This window comes from Fusarium solani (genome assembly GCF_023522795.1).
Source record: "Fusarium solani strain SB1 chromosome Unknown bctg00000009, whole genome shotgun sequence".
NCBI classification, from domain to species: domain Eukaryota; kingdom Fungi; phylum Ascomycota; class Sordariomycetes; order Hypocreales; family Nectriaceae; genus Fusarium; species Fusarium solani.
Genome location: NW_027072144.1, coordinates 1,921,146 through 1,936,031, shown reverse-complemented (window position 1 = coordinate 1,936,031; position 14,886 = coordinate 1,921,146). Strand labels below are relative to the sequence as shown.

Below are 14,886 nucleotides of genomic sequence, written 5' to 3'. Positions count from 1 at the left end.
CTCAGCGACCCGCGCAACTAAGCACATACGACCTTCGGTCCATTAATCATTCCATCACGATGTCGACAAAACAAGCCGAAAGGACCATTGCGTACTCGTCTCCAGAGGACTGGGACACCTGGTCCAACGAGTTCAAAAAGCTGGCACACGCCTACGACCTGTGGCAGTATATCGACCCGACGGACCGAATCAGATGGCCTCGTCGGCCAGAGCTTCCGGAAATCCGGGACTACCCCAAACAGGCAGGCCCTGACGACCCCGAGAGTGGCACGATCACACCTGGCTCCGATTACGTACCACCCCGACGAATTGGAGAGCTTACGACCGAGGGAAAGGCAGAATACGAGCATGATCTCAGGATCTACTCCCTGAAAGAGACGGCATATAGAGAGACCAAGAAACAGGAGCAGAAACTGGTGGAGTTTGTCCTCAAGACAGTCTCGCCCACGTACCAGAAGACGTGCTGCACTACGGGAGACCGGTTGGACAAGTGGTATCAAGAGCTACGAAGATCAGGAGTGGTGTATAACGAACGCCTCCGACCAGAAGCTCGCGACAAGTACCACAAAGCCGTGCAAACAACCCCGAAGATCAACAAGCTCAACGACTGGGTCACCCAGTGGGAGATTACCATGGCCGAAGCCATCAGCAAGAAGGTCCCTGATGCCCTTGATGCCCAATGTTGGGCAGAAGACTTGAATCGAGCAATGTACCACGTCCTCCCCAGCTGGGCCTCTACGTTCCGACAACATCGACGCCCACAGATCCTCAACAATACCCTCAACTACCGGGAGGTAGCTGCCGACATTCGATACGAAGCCAAGATGGCCAACCCTAGCGGAAGGCCATCAGGAATCAAGAGGGGCGCCTTCACAGCTACCTACGGCCATACTTGGAAGAACGACAACCCCGCTGCCGATGCGGAACCCGACGCCGACACCATTGAAGTTCTGGGAGACGCGTCGACATGGAAGACTGACGCGGCAGCCCAAGGAACTCGAGATACGCGAGGCCGAGGCCGCGGGCGTAGAGGAGGAAGAGAAGGAAGAGGCACATCATCGAAGCGAAAAAGAGCAGAGACGGTCACCAATCAAGAGCCCGACGGCCCAACCTGCCGAGGATGCCTCGGTTTCCACGACTGGAAAGACTGCTGGTACCTATTCCCCGACCAAAGAGCGGAAGGGTGGGAGCCAAGCCAAGGGATGCAACGATTGATAAACGACCGCCTCAAGAAAGATACCGGCCTTGCCGAGGAAGTCAAACGGCTCTCCAAGAAGAAGGACAAAGTCACCAAAGATGAGTGACTTGGGCGGGGTATGGCACGCGTCAAGGCGACCTACCTGGTGATGCGCAGCTTTATCGCAGCGTTCAACTGTGCCCCCTACCCCCTCAAACACTCTGCAATCCTTGACTCTGGATCGACGATCCACATCTTCAACGAGATATGCAGGTTCCTCGATTACCGACCAGCACCTTTTGGAGACTTCGTTTACGCAGGAGACTCGCAAGTGGCCATTTACGGATACGGGGACGTGGACATCCGCGTCCAAGGGCCACAAGGCCCCTCTATCCTCCGACTCCGTGATGTAGCTCACTGTCGAAACTTCGCCTGCAATATCGTCTCGTACCGACAATTACGGAAAAGGGGCTACTACTGGGACACCAAGGGGAACAACAACCACATCCGCAGAAAGGACGACTCCATCCTTTGCACGTTAAACGACAAGTTCGATCAGTACGTGCTAGAGTACATCCACGGGTCGATGACAGCAGCGGCATTCCTTGCTAGACGGAATCAATACAACTCATGGACTAAGCGCCCTCCTTGCAGTGGAAACGAAAGCCGTTGGCACCTTCGACTGGGGCACCCAGGACCTGAAGCACTCAGGCACCTCGTGGGCCAATCCCGTGGGGTGAAAATTAAGGGGATTCCCACAGTCGAGTGCGATGCCTGTGGAGTGGCCAAGGTGAAGCGCCAGGTCCGTCGACAAAGACGAGCGCCGCCCGAAAAGGCCGGAATCCGACTCGCTATTGACTTCCACGACGTCAGCGGAGACCCTGACTACACCTCAGCCATGCTGGTTACCGATCGGTACTCTGGCTATATCTGGGACTATTATCTCCCGGATCGAACAGGACCAACAGTTATCAACGCGCTCGAGCACCTGTTTGCAACACTCGAGCGCCAACTCCAGTGCAGGCCCGAAGTTCTTGAATGTGACAACGAGATCCCAGACAGCCACCGAGTAAGTAACTTCCTAAGCATTAAAAACGGGATGCGCTTAGAACCCTCTGCACCGTACACCCAAAACCAAAATGGCGGCGCAGAGCGCTCGGGGGTGTGATCAAGGAGAAGGCTCGTGCAATGAGAGCCGGAGCAAAGTTGCCTTCCTTCCTTTGGGTTGAGATCTGGCGTGCTGCGGTATACCTCTACAACAGGACACCGAAGTACATCTACAACTGGAAGACACCATATGAGCGCTTCTACACTTACTTTGCTTTTAGGGACGGCGTGGTTGTCACGGAGCGTAAGCCCGACCAGACACACCTTCGCGTATACGGCTGTAAGGCCTTTGCGATGACGACCGATGCCCTCAAAAAGAGGAACCGACTGCAGCGACTCGAGCCCCGAGGGTGGATAGGATACCTGGTCGGGTACAACTCGACAAACATCTACAGGGTCTGGAATCCGTTGACCAACAAGGTCATCTCCACTAGAGATGTGATCTTCAACGAGAAGGAAACATTCTCTGGGGATATCCAACACCTCAGGGATGACTTGAGACAGCTTAGCGAGGAAGAACTGAACCAACGCCTCACCGAGGCCGAGGTCCCACAGGGATCCAGTGTCAATCTGGATGCCTCAACCCAAGAAGAAGACGAGGAACTCAGCGCCTTGCCAGAGGACCTAGCGTTTGAGCGGGAGGTTGCAAGTAATCCACCTGGAGGGTTCGAACGTGATCCGGCGATCACGCAGGGTGAGGCTGGCAGGACACCAGCCGTAGGAGACCGTAACCGAGAAGAGCCTGACGGGACTGATCACCCCTATACGACCGCTCGATTCACTCCCTACCTGACCCCGGAGACTTGCCCTCTACAGCCTGCTACCCTCTTGGTCGCTGCTATCAGAGAACCTACCGTGAGGAAGGAGGGGAGGACCCCCCTCAGTTACGAGCTGCGAAGATGGTGCACGTCCCACCTAGCGCTGGCACTTCCCCGGGCCGAGGTGGTGCAAATGGAGCCCCTCGTGTTATCCCAACCTCGATCAGTTTCTGGGAGGCCGCATTTAATGCTGGTCGACTCGCTTCTGTGAAAGGGACCTGGGATGGCAAGGTGGTGAGTAAGCGGAAGTTCGAGAAGCAGGCGAGCTCGGCCGGCTGCCACCCTGATAGCGGAGAACCCCAGTCCACAGGAAACCATAGGAGACCCGCCAAGCTGGTGGACTCCTCCCATGACAGAACCCAGTCTTCGAAGCTGACAGACTTAGGTAACGCTCGGTGCCGGATACACCGGCGAGATATGCCGGCGTTGCCAAAGAGACATAAAGACCTCAAGAACCATCCACTGGGTGACCTGTTCCGGGAGGCAGAAACGACTCACCTTCAGAGCCACAAGGAGATGCGCTCCTGGCGTGAGGTTCAAAGACAGGATGCTGAAATTAAGGAGTTGCTGGACTGCATGTGGGTATACGTGTACAAGTTTGACAAGCACGGGTGGTTCACCAAGTGCAAGGCCCGCCTCGTCGTACGAGGTGACCAGCAAGCCAAGTCAACTCACGAAGACACCTATGCATCCACACTCGCCGGCAGATCTTTCCGAACACTGATGGCTATAGCTGCCCGATTTGATTTTGAATTACCATCCAGTACCCCTCTGCCGATAAGACCCCTCTACTGATAAGCAAAAAAAAAGTTTCCCCATACAAACTGCTAATTTTCAACCCCCCCACAAGGAGTCACCAGAAATACGAAAAACAAATTGGTTCCTATTTTTCAGCTTAGAATCGAATGTATTTTAATATTCTCTTGGTCTTTTAGCCGCGCGGCCTGCGCGGGTCCGTACAACTAGTAACTCTTCCGCCTCCGAATTTGAGCCCTCATCCTCTTCCACTCCTCCCACCTCGATCACCTCCTCAACAGCCTCTGTCTCTTCAATTGCTTCGTTTGGCTCGGAAATAGTGTCACCAGCCACTAGAGCCTCGGCTAGTGTCATGAACTTCCTGTTGGGATTCGGTATCGCCTTTCTCTTCTTGCCTCTGCTCAACCGCCCGACTTCCTCCTCTAAACTGGCTACTCTTGAACTTAGGGAGGCGATCTTTGACTCTTGTGCTTCGAAACCTTTCGATATCACAGAATAGCGCCTTCTTGTTGAAGGGCTTTTGTTCTTCCCCAGATCCCTGATATGACGGCTGGTCTTTGGCGTGTTATCAGAGTCGCGTTGCCCGTCGCTGAGGCCGTCTAATGCGGGCGTCGTTTCCTTCTTGTCAGGCTGGATCTCAGGATGTATGAGCGCTTTCCATCGTGAAATCGGCCAGTTTCCAGTCACTCTCCAACCAGAAAGGATATTTTTCTTCGTCATACCCACTTCTCTGCCTTTGGCATAGGCCTTGATGAAGTTGACCTTGTCCACCGGCGCAGAATCGGTCAGGCTTGTCAGCTTTTGGAGTTCTTTGCGATAGGCCGCCTTGGATGCATTAAATGGACCATTGTCGAGTGGTTGTAGGCCGTGGGAGCAGTGAGCCGGCAGGTAACAACAATACACGTTGTTCAAAAAGCACGTAGCCATCCACTCATCCTAGATTTACGGTCAGCGACATCCCCGGCCCAGGTGGCCCGGAAAAGGCGGATACGAACAGATACATGGCTTCGATAACCATCTAGTATGATAAGCCTCGCATCTGACTCATCTTCCGGTTGTGTTTGGGGAAGATAGACCTGTTTGAGCCACTCGACCGCGATATGGTTGTCTGTCCAGCCGTTGTCGGACGTGATGCAATACCAGTCAGCCACTTCCTTGAGCTCATCAATAAACCACTGTTGCTGAAGCTCTTTGCCTTTAAAGATAATCCCCGGCTTCAGAAGACGGCCAGTTGCAGTTGCGGCTTCGAGAAAGCTGGTCCAAGTGCGGGACTGGGAGCCTTTGAGGAAGGCTTTCTTCTTGGGGTCGCTACTGCCGATAACTAAGGAATCCAAGCCTATATTGGCAGCTGGTTAGTTTGTCTCATGAAAGAAACGACAAAATACTCACCAAATCCGGCCATGATGCCGCCCTCGTCAACATTAACAGTGTTCTCAGGTTTGATCCAGCCATATTCGCTCTCGCGGATGTCAAAGTACCAATTGACGGCGGTCGGGGTAAAACAATTGAACCTCGACGCCTCCTGGCGTTTTCCTATCTTCGTCTTTATGGACGGATGTCGTTTCATAAACCTGGCTAGCCAATGTACGCCGATAGGCTTTTCCCTGCCTTGCTGTTGTAGGAGGGCAGCGACGGTGGCGCGAACTTGACTGTGAGAAGGAGCATAGCCCAAGGCCTCTTGTCGAAGTATCCAGGAAACTAATCTGGACTCCTGAGACTTGGATAACAGCTGGGCGGGATGGGTGACCTCGGACTTTGGCGGTACACCTCTTAATCGGTTCGAAAGAGTCGGCTGAGGGATGCCGTGCTTCTGGGCGGATTGGTTCTGCGAGAGACCGTTATCTGTGACATCCAATATTGCTTCAATAACGTCATCCTCTGTGTAAGAAGCTCGAGCCATTTTTCAAGGCGATTATGGAAGGCCGGCGCAGATAAAAGTCCTACAAGCTTTGGGGAGGAGTGTTCGTGGAGGAGGCATTGATAGAAATTTTGCGATAGTTCCATGCGGCCAAACCGCCCATATAGCGTAAACAACAATAGCATAATGCGAAACAGCATGAAACTCTCAATAAGACACAACTTGTTTCACGTAAATAACTTCAATTTTGGCCAAGCACCGTGTAAGTGAAATTGGGCATTTTGTATGGGGAAACTTTTTTTTTGCTTATCAGTAGAGGGGTCTTATCGGCAGAGGGGTACTGGATGGTACTTCAGTATGATGTCGTCAACGCTTTCGTCAATGCTGAACTGAAGCAGGATGTCTATATGCGGATGCCACCAGGATACCGGAGGCCCGGCCTGATTCTCAAGCTCCAGAAGGCACTGTATGGCCTGCGTCAGTCACCACTGCTTTGGCAGAAGGAACTGACTGCCACCCTCACGAATCTCGGATTCAAGCCTGTGCCCCACGAACCATGCTGCCTCTTGAAAGGGGGAATAATGGTCTTCTTCTACGTGGACGATCTGATCGTCGCCTACGAGAAGATGAATCAACAGGTGGTGGACTGGACAATAGGCAAGCTCCGAGAGAAGTATCAACTCTCGGGGGGTGAGCCGTTACAGTGGTTTCTCGGGATCGAGGTAATCCGCGACCGGCGCCAACGCTTGATCTGGCTCTCGCAGTCGTCTTTCGTCGATAAGATCATCAACCATTTCGGAATTCAAGGAGGGAAGGATCCTCCTACACCAATGGCCACCAAGGAGCTGCTTCCCAACGAAGAGCGAGCCTCAGCAGCGTCAACACGGAAGTACCAACGCAAGACTGGTTCAGTACTATACCTGGCGGTGATCACCCGGCCGGATATCGCCTTCGCCGTATCCCGGCTTTGCCGATTCAACATGAACCCAAGCGATGAGCATCACAAGGCCGTGGATCACCTGCTCCGGTACCTTCGGACCACTAGGACACTTGCATTGCAGCTCGGCGGAACCGATACTTTCGACGTTTATAGCGACGCTTCTTTCGCCGACAATACCATCGATCGGAAGAGTTCACAAGCCTACGTCATGAAGCTTTTTGGAGGGACTATTGGATGGCGTGCTAACAAGCAAGACACCGTGACTACCTCTACAACAGAGGCGGAGTTGCTGGCACTTGCACAGGCGGCAAAAGAATCCATGTTCATCTCTAGATTGGTCAAGGATCTCGGCGTGACTCTCGACGATACAAAGATCACCATCCAGTGCGACAACGCACAGACCATCCGGCTTATCAACTCCGACGTGGCACTTCTACAGACCAAACTTCGACACGTCGATATTCACAACCACTGGCTACGCCAAGAAGCACTTGCTAACCGGATCTCGGTCCAATATACTCCCACCACCGACATGATCGCGGATGGCCTCACGAAGGCATTGCCCGCTCAGCAGTTCGAGAAGTTCGTCATGCAGGTTGGCCTAGTGGATATCAAGGAAAGGATCCAGGAGAGAAGGTTCAAGGAGCTCACTATGGAGGATTTCCTAAAAGCAGAGGATGAGCTGGATTGAGGAGAAGCAAAACGAACGGATCAGAGGGAAGGTCAACCTGGCGACGGGACTATGAACTGTACAGACTGAACCATACTGGGCAGTCTGGGGGTGTGTTGAATATGTGGGGTGTCACGTGTGGGTCAAGGATCTTGAGATTAAAAGCAGGTCCTTCAGGGGCAGATACTTAACGAGAACACGAACACAACACGAATACACTGATTCAACCAATGGACCGAATACACGTATTGTCTGACAGATATATGTCTTCCATACTTACATCAAGCTCGAGGAGACAAGGCGCGACATCAAGCATCATGCGGAAAAACTCACCAAGTAAGTTCCCTTAGGCATAAAATATGGCGTGATTCGGATTGTGGACTGATAATTCTTGCCCTTTTAAGAGGTCATCCTCAGGCGCATGGCTACGAGCAGGGAGTCGAAGGGCAGAATGGCGCGGCAAATACCCAGTCTACAGTGCCTACCACTACAGTGCCTACCACTACAGTATAACTTGGGCTAGGGCATACTGAGGAGTCCGCTGAGAAAAAAGCCACAACTGGCAACACCCAACTCTATTTGGTGGTTAACAAGATCTATCATAACAAGTTTGTAATTGGAGAATTCCCAGGGAACGAAGGGCCAACCAGACTGAACTAAGAATTACGGAAGAGAGTGACTCGGACTGGCATCCCGCTAGATCAGTTCATGTACCTAATGTACCGTATTTCGTCTTGCGCACCAGAGAGATTGTACAGTCCACCAGAGCCATCGCGACAGTTGTCATCATATTCTCCCATTTCCAGTTACTCAAATCACATGTACAGCACCATGAAAACGACCAACACACTAGCTCCTATCGCCCTCATAAACGGCTCTTGGTGCCTTAAGCCACCAGTAATGATCTGCTCTGGCTCGTATATACCCGGTGTCTTCGAGTTCGTCGTACCGTTCCAACAGTATCTCTCAAAGCAGTCTCCACATTTAGATGGCATATCCGTACCTATGCGGACCAGGCTGCGTGCCAACACCGCACAACCTACACAGGCGGGCCAGTTAGAGTCTACTGTGCCGTTACCCATGGTTGCGGCATTGTATCAGTTGCGAATGATCTCGTTCCGCTCCGTATGGCCCACTTCAATCCTCCCCTCCAACAACACAAGCTCCTCAAGCATCAGCGCCGTGGGCCACAAGGACATTGCCAAGATGGTGTATGACGGCGTGTTCCATCACGCCACGATTCCCCAAGGGCATCCTCTATCCGACGTGAGGCCTGGCGAGGAGGTTAATCACACTCTATGTCTAGACGCAGGATTTTGCCTCAGCAATTTTTCGCTGTAGTCTTGCACTTCCCACCTTTACTTCTCCATGTTGCATCATCACTGGAATATGTATCCTATTTAAAACCCTTGCCCCAGCGGCTCAAGGCGGAATGTGTTCTGCTGAATCACGCCGCTTACGTGCCGCCTCAATGAACTTCTGGTTGCGTTCTTTCAAAACTGTCGCCGAGACACCCAGGCCGAGGCGATGTGCCACATTCTGGGGCCTGCATCTGTTTCGAGATGTCAAGGGCAAGGATCATAACCATCGTGAATAGCTTCACGGCCAGCGTGAACGCTACACCACAACTAGCATCAGGCAACAGCCTGCTGCCTATGAGATCGGCAGACTGAACACATATATAAGAGACCGACACTCGTCACTCCTCTAGATAGAAAATCAAGCGCTCATTTGATCCCCGTCATGGCCCATCAGTACCTGCGACACCTGGCGCCGATGAATGCTGCTGCGATCTGGTTCTCTTCCTCTAAAGCACTACTTTGCCTCTGGCATGTTAACAAGGCAGTCCTTCAGCACTGCCGTCCGTTCTTTGCATCGAAGGTTGGCCAAGCAATAGAGCAGGCAGAAGGCAAAGCGTGGGATGAGTTCTATGCGTTTTGGCACTCGATTGTGGCTTCCCCAGACGAAAAGTCATTCGAAGAGCGGCTGGCTAAGTTTGAGCTTGAGTACGTGATGAAGCGAATAATTGTCGGTAATGTTGAAAGGTCTAAGTTACATACGTCTGAGAGGAGCACAGCTCCTGACATAGTATCCACATCCCAGCCATCAGCAGATCGGACCCACCTTAGTCATACGGTCTCAACACTTTTACATTCCAGCCATGTCTTCTGAGCCAGAGCGAATATTTAGCCTAGCCGGACAGATGGTGACGGCTCAGAGAGGCCGGCTGAAAGCGGACATCATAGGAGCCGCTCAATGTGTATCATCTTAAAAGAAAAGTGAGGTTATCCAGATATGCAAATAAGATCCAAATCGATCCAAATCAAATCAAATTGGACACTCGATTTTGTTTTATTTACTTATTTGCAAGCCCGAGGCAACCAGCGACCATGGCACTCTCATCAATGTTATCCAGCCTCTTCCAACAATGCTGCCAGCCTCAGAGGTAGATTGTGTCGGCAGCCTGTTCGACGCCGTCGCTGACTCGTCCCAGAGGCACCCCTCATCCTGGCTCGAAAACAGTGCGGTACAATGAGAACGATAAGTTTGCTGGGCAACAGGTGTCATAGCCTGCAGCATCCAATCCCTGGCCGGAAAGGAAGCAAGAAAACGAGCAACACTGCTCCTCTCTCACGGGTGGCAGTCGTCGTGGGAGCTGTCGAGATGGCTGCTTTATCCATCTTGTGGGCACTGTAACGGTGGGAAAGTGGGTAGAATGGAATCTCGAGTTGAAGATACCAAGTATCGAGTCTTGAATGTTATTATCGATTATCCCAAATGACAATACAAAACGGTAAAAGCAATGGCCTCCATACAAGAAATACATCTACCTCATGGCAATTTACATGACCGAATGGCTCATGACGAACTTAAGCTGTGTCAGATGCCTCCAAATCACTCGTCTCGGTATCAGACGGCTCAGTATCTGACCAGCCAGCAACCATCTTCTTCACCACAGCGTTCAGTAAATCTTGCCTCATGCGATCTCTTCTCTTTCGGCTCTCAGGTCTTCCAACTCGTCTTCCTCCGAATAATCGATCCCGTGAATCCGAAGCTTGTTCTCTCGCAGCCGCTTTAACAAAGCTCGCCAAGCATCGAGATCATCACTTTCAGTAGTCTCTATTATTGAGTCCTCCGGGCGCGATCCCAAATCTGATGGATTGAAGTGTGCACTTTCCCCCTCTGCTTGATAACCGCAAGTTTCAATGTAAAAGTGCGTAAGGAGTGGAAGCTTACACATCTCCAAGAGAATTTTCTTCCATCTTCCGGACTCCAGGTAGACGCCCCTTACGACGACCCGTTCAAGGGTTTCCATAGATTGATGGACAATCGTACAGAAGGCGTCGCCAGTCATTGACAGGCTCTCCAAGTTCAACGATCGTAGACGGTGCGAGGGGGAGAATGCTGATCGGTCAAGCATCAAGGCATCTGATCCTTGAAGCCACAGAGCACGTATATTTGGTGCAAGCGGTAGCAGTTTTCGAATGTACTTGTCGTACTCTTGGTTTGGGTACATCCAGCGGAACTCTATACCCTCTCCTTCTTCGGTAGATTGTTCGTATCGAAGGTCAAGATATCGAAGCCGTCGAAAAAGCGGCTTTGATGAGCAATCATCTGCGTCTTCATTGTCCAGAAAGTAACCGAAATCGAAAGCGAGAGGCAGCCAAAGGTCAAGTTCATCCAACTTATCAAGTTCAGATCTCCGCACAGCTGTAGCCAGTGATTCAAACAAGTCCGTAGTGTTCTCTTCCCAATCGATGTCATCGTACGGAATATCGACAAAGTCAAGCTTCAGGACCTTGACCTCAGAGAACCGTGGTAAAGCTGTATGAATAACGATGGCCAGCCGCTTGAGATAGGCCAGATATTCGTCCGTTTCATCCTCTATAGCCGCCCAGTAACTTTCGAAACCAGATACAGGACGGAGTTTGACGCATAAGTCAAGGCGACGGACCAGGCGGCGCAGTGGGCTTTTCGATATTGCCCGAAGACGGTCTATGCCGCTGTCGAAGCTGATGGCGACATGCTGGAACAGCAATGGTGTAACAAGATCACAAAACGCACGATTAACTAAGCGTAGAGATGACAGATTCTTACGAAAGTCGATTCCTTTGAGTTCGTAGCGACGCGGCGGAGACTCGAATCCACCAAATTGACGCCGCCTAAGGCCGTCGTGGGCATGCAACAGGATCTGCGATGAACCTAAGCATTGAGCTGGACCACATCTTGATGGTACGGATACTCTACCTGCTGCAGCACTTCTGGTGGTAAAATCAATACCGTTGACATGGAAGGGACCGGAATATCAGGGTTTTCCGATGGAAAGAGGTGATGCGTAAGTCGGGTTGAACAGATTCAGGTTGACCGTGTGGCGTCGTGAAACATTTCTCGTCAGCCGAAATGAGACTAGAGGGGTCACATGACTACTACCGTGTTATTCTCAACTGACCAGGATAGGATGGGCCAGCCATCCTGTGTGGAAAACAGTTGAGAAGGCATATGCTGGGGTGCCACGTGCGGGTCAGGGGTCCTGAGATTACGCACAGAAACAGTAGATCATTCAGGGGCAGACACAAAAAAAAAAAAAAACACAACACGAATACACTGAGTTGGGATCAATGGACCGAATACACCTACTGTGATGCACCGAGGGATGGTGCGGGGCTAGATTACCCGATATGTATCCGTACTTGGTGACTAGTGCGTTGTTTAGCCGCCCACTCGACGCGTTTGAACATGGTGTCTGACCAACAACTTCGCCCCACAAGCGTCGGCCCATCTGCTGACCTTCAAACCTGAACTTCACTTCTGCCGATCCGACAACACGTTCAATCGACCCCCTGACTATCAGACAGGTGACGGCCGGTTCCTGGCACACGTGCATTTAAGCGGTCTAACGGACTCAATTCATGCCATCGCCCGTGCTCTCGCACGAGTGATCATAGCTCGGTGAGCGTCGCAGTTGATATTGAGTCACTGCGTGAAGCCAAGGTCAAAATGACGAAACAGGAATGTCTGCGCAAATTGAAGGACGTCAAAGAGATTGTCGCACGATGCAGCCTCGAATTCGAAGCGATCAAATCGCCACATGAGATCTATGAGGAAAAGGCAGCAGCTGTGCGGGCCAGCCTTGCTCAGGCGTGGGATCGCCTTCTAGCAAACCCCCATTCACCGGAAGCGTCTGGACTTCAACGCGAGATCGAAGACCACGGTGGCCAGTTGAAAGAACTGGAAATCACATACAATGAGACCTTCAAGGAAGATGAAAAAGCATATGATCAACAAGTACATGCAGCAATGGAGAGTCTTTGCGACGATCTGATCGGGACAATAGGACGGTCCCAGGTAGAGAAGTCGCTGCGAACACTTCCGAGCCAGCAGCCGTCCGAAAGTGGTCATGGTGGCTCTTCCGATGGCCTGGAAACGTCTTTGACTACGCCAAGTGAAGCTACTAAGCGAGAGGTCAGGATTTCACGGTTGCATACATCTACTCCAAGGACAGGAAGTGTCATTCGCGTCTGTCCCGTGAGCCTCTTCTGCACCAGGATTGACAGGATCGTCAGCTGACGCATACAGGAAAAACGAAAGGAAAGTCCATCTAGCTTATCAACAAGACAGAAACGCCACCGGGCCGATCGCACAGAGCCTCATAGAGAAGTGATGAAGACAATCTACTTTGAGGAAGTCTTTCAGAACGGGTCTGCTGCAACCAAGCATGTCATCATTAGATTTCCTGCAGACGATGGTGCATGGTACATTCTTCGATGCGACAAGCATGGTCTCACTTTCAACGACAAAGTGATCGAGAGCGCTATGGCCCACCTGGCTGGTGGAGAGCATGGCCGGCTGTCGAAAGAGCCCGCCGAAGTTATCGAGCAATTTGGAGTCCAGGTTCTTGATTGCAACGTGACCCTGGCTGACAAGAACAACACAGTAGCTCTTAAAGCATTGCGAAGGGAACACGAGCAGAGTGCTGCTCACAACAGGCCCCTACGGGAAAAAAACCTCGCCTTCTCACAGACCCACCAGGCAGAGTCGAAGGCGGCATCATGGCGATAGTAGTCGGCAACGCGATGAAGGTTTCGACGGCATTATAGACCCAAGACCTGGCGACGTATATCTCGCTTTCTGGGAGAAGTCTAAGGAATGGTTGGCCGTCCTCCTCCTCCCCCTGACAGAGCTGGATAACGTTGGCGTCCGAAACACTATTCAAGATTTAGGTCTAGCGGAGGACGTGCCAGGATGTTATGACTATGACAACCGGACCAACTGTTTTAGGTGGCGGGAAGGATACAGAGATGGCGAGTCGTCTGTCAGAGAGCGCGAGTTTCCCGTCATGTACTTTGACGGGCAGGATTTCCCAGCCAAGAGTGCAGTGGGCTGGGTAGCTGCCAAAGATTTGCGCACCCTCGATGTAAATGCTGCTCAGTCTTCTCTGGTTCCGCATTTTCAATCAGTGCGGAAATTCCTGAGAGATCGTGCAGCGCCGCCACAAGCGGAGGTCATCGTCGCGAATTCTGGCGTGGACAGAACCGATTCATTCAACGGTATGTTCCCATAGGGACTTGCGCGTACAGTTCTGCTTACAGCTTTATCACCGCATGCAGATCAGCACACTCATCCAAGACCTTCCCCAGATTCAAATCAGGATGATCACGAACCCGCGCATCTGGCTGAGCTGGCGCCATGTACAGCACAGTCGCGTTCCACCACATCCGCTCCTGATGGCCAGACTTCGTTGCCAGGCGGCATGAGAGAGCTGGAGCAAAGCCCTGAACCTCGCCAAGAGATACCAAGAAACGGCCATTCTGATACTCAATGCGAAATCAACCCGGTAAATGGAACTCAAATGGAAGAGCATCCCGGCCAGGCCTTGAGTGTGACGAGGCCTCAGACCTCCGCAGGGACGAGCCAAGCCATAGATGGGTTCGAGCATACCACGAGCACGGCAGAACGGGACTCTCTCGCCGCGGAAGAAGGGGCCGAAGATCGTGTCAACAGCACGGCTATCATATCGCCTCGAGTATCGCCTCAAGTATCCGCTCTCGCACAGGCTGCACTTGATACCCTGCGTTCGCCGGCGCCAGTGCGAGACAGCATGTCAACACCGCTCACATCTGACGACCATTATGAAGCCGAACCTTCTGCACTATCCAGGTCAACGGAGTTAAGACATTCTCAGCCAGCGCATGTCGCAAAAGCTGCGTCAGAAACTCCCCGAAACCAGGGCGCCGAGCCAGTGGCATGTCGTATAATGGATGAACAATCACGGGACCAAGCTCAGCATTCTCCAATATCAAATCTTCAACTAATCTCACAAGGTCCATCGTCTGGTCACAGCTCTACCTTGTCGGAAGGCCCAGCGTCGAATCGTGCGTCACTTCAACCTCTTCCTGCTCTTCCACCAACTCGACCCCTAAACCGGGGTCATATCAGCACTGGCTCTACAAGAGTCTTATCGACGTCACAGCCGCCACCGAATGCGTGCGTCTTACCACCAATTCTTCCTTCTAGAGGGCAAGACACAACATTTCATGCCATGTCTACCCATCGGTGGAG

At 52.0% G+C, this 14,886-nt stretch overlaps 4 protein-coding genes across 4 annotated transcripts; 2 read left to right on the top strand and 2 right to left on the bottom strand.

The window, feature by feature from the left end:
• Positions 1-59: 59 nt before the first annotated feature.
• Positions 60-3,897, top strand: MRS44_013653 (uncharacterized protein; the record flags this gene model as incomplete). Its single annotated transcript, XM_065617116.1, has 4 exons — positions 60-1,300; positions 1,355-2,250; positions 2,331-3,139; positions 3,184-3,897. 4 exons carry the CDS (start codon positions 60-62, stop codon positions 3,895-3,897), a joined length of 3,660 nt encoding a protein of 1,219 aa, XP_065473188.1.
• Positions 3,898-4,014: 117 nt separating this feature from the next.
• MRS44_013652 (uncharacterized protein) lies at positions 4,015-5,758 on the bottom strand (the record flags this gene model as incomplete). The annotated part of the gene is made up of 3 exons (XM_065617115.1): positions 4,015-4,794; positions 4,854-5,179; positions 5,248-5,758. The coding sequence occupies 3 exons, from the start codon at positions 5,756-5,758 to the stop codon at positions 4,015-4,017; spliced, it is 1,617 nt and encodes a 538-aa protein (XP_065473187.1).
• Positions 5,759-6,060: 302 nt separating this feature from the next.
• Positions 6,061-7,347, top strand: MRS44_013651 (uncharacterized protein; the record flags this gene model as incomplete). The annotated part of the gene is made up of 1 exon (XM_065617114.1): positions 6,061-7,347. The coding sequence occupies one exon, from the start codon at positions 6,061-6,063 to the stop codon at positions 7,345-7,347; it is 1,287 nt and encodes a 428-aa protein (XP_065473186.1).
• Positions 7,348-10,303: 2,956 nt separating this feature from the next.
• On the bottom strand, positions 10,304-11,552 carry MRS44_013650 (uncharacterized protein; the record flags this gene model as incomplete). Its single annotated transcript, XM_065617113.1, has 2 exons — positions 10,304-11,489; positions 11,530-11,552. 2 exons carry the CDS (start codon positions 11,550-11,552, stop codon positions 10,304-10,306), a joined length of 1,209 nt encoding a protein of 402 aa, XP_065473185.1.
• Positions 11,553-14,886: the final 3,334 nt, after the last annotated feature.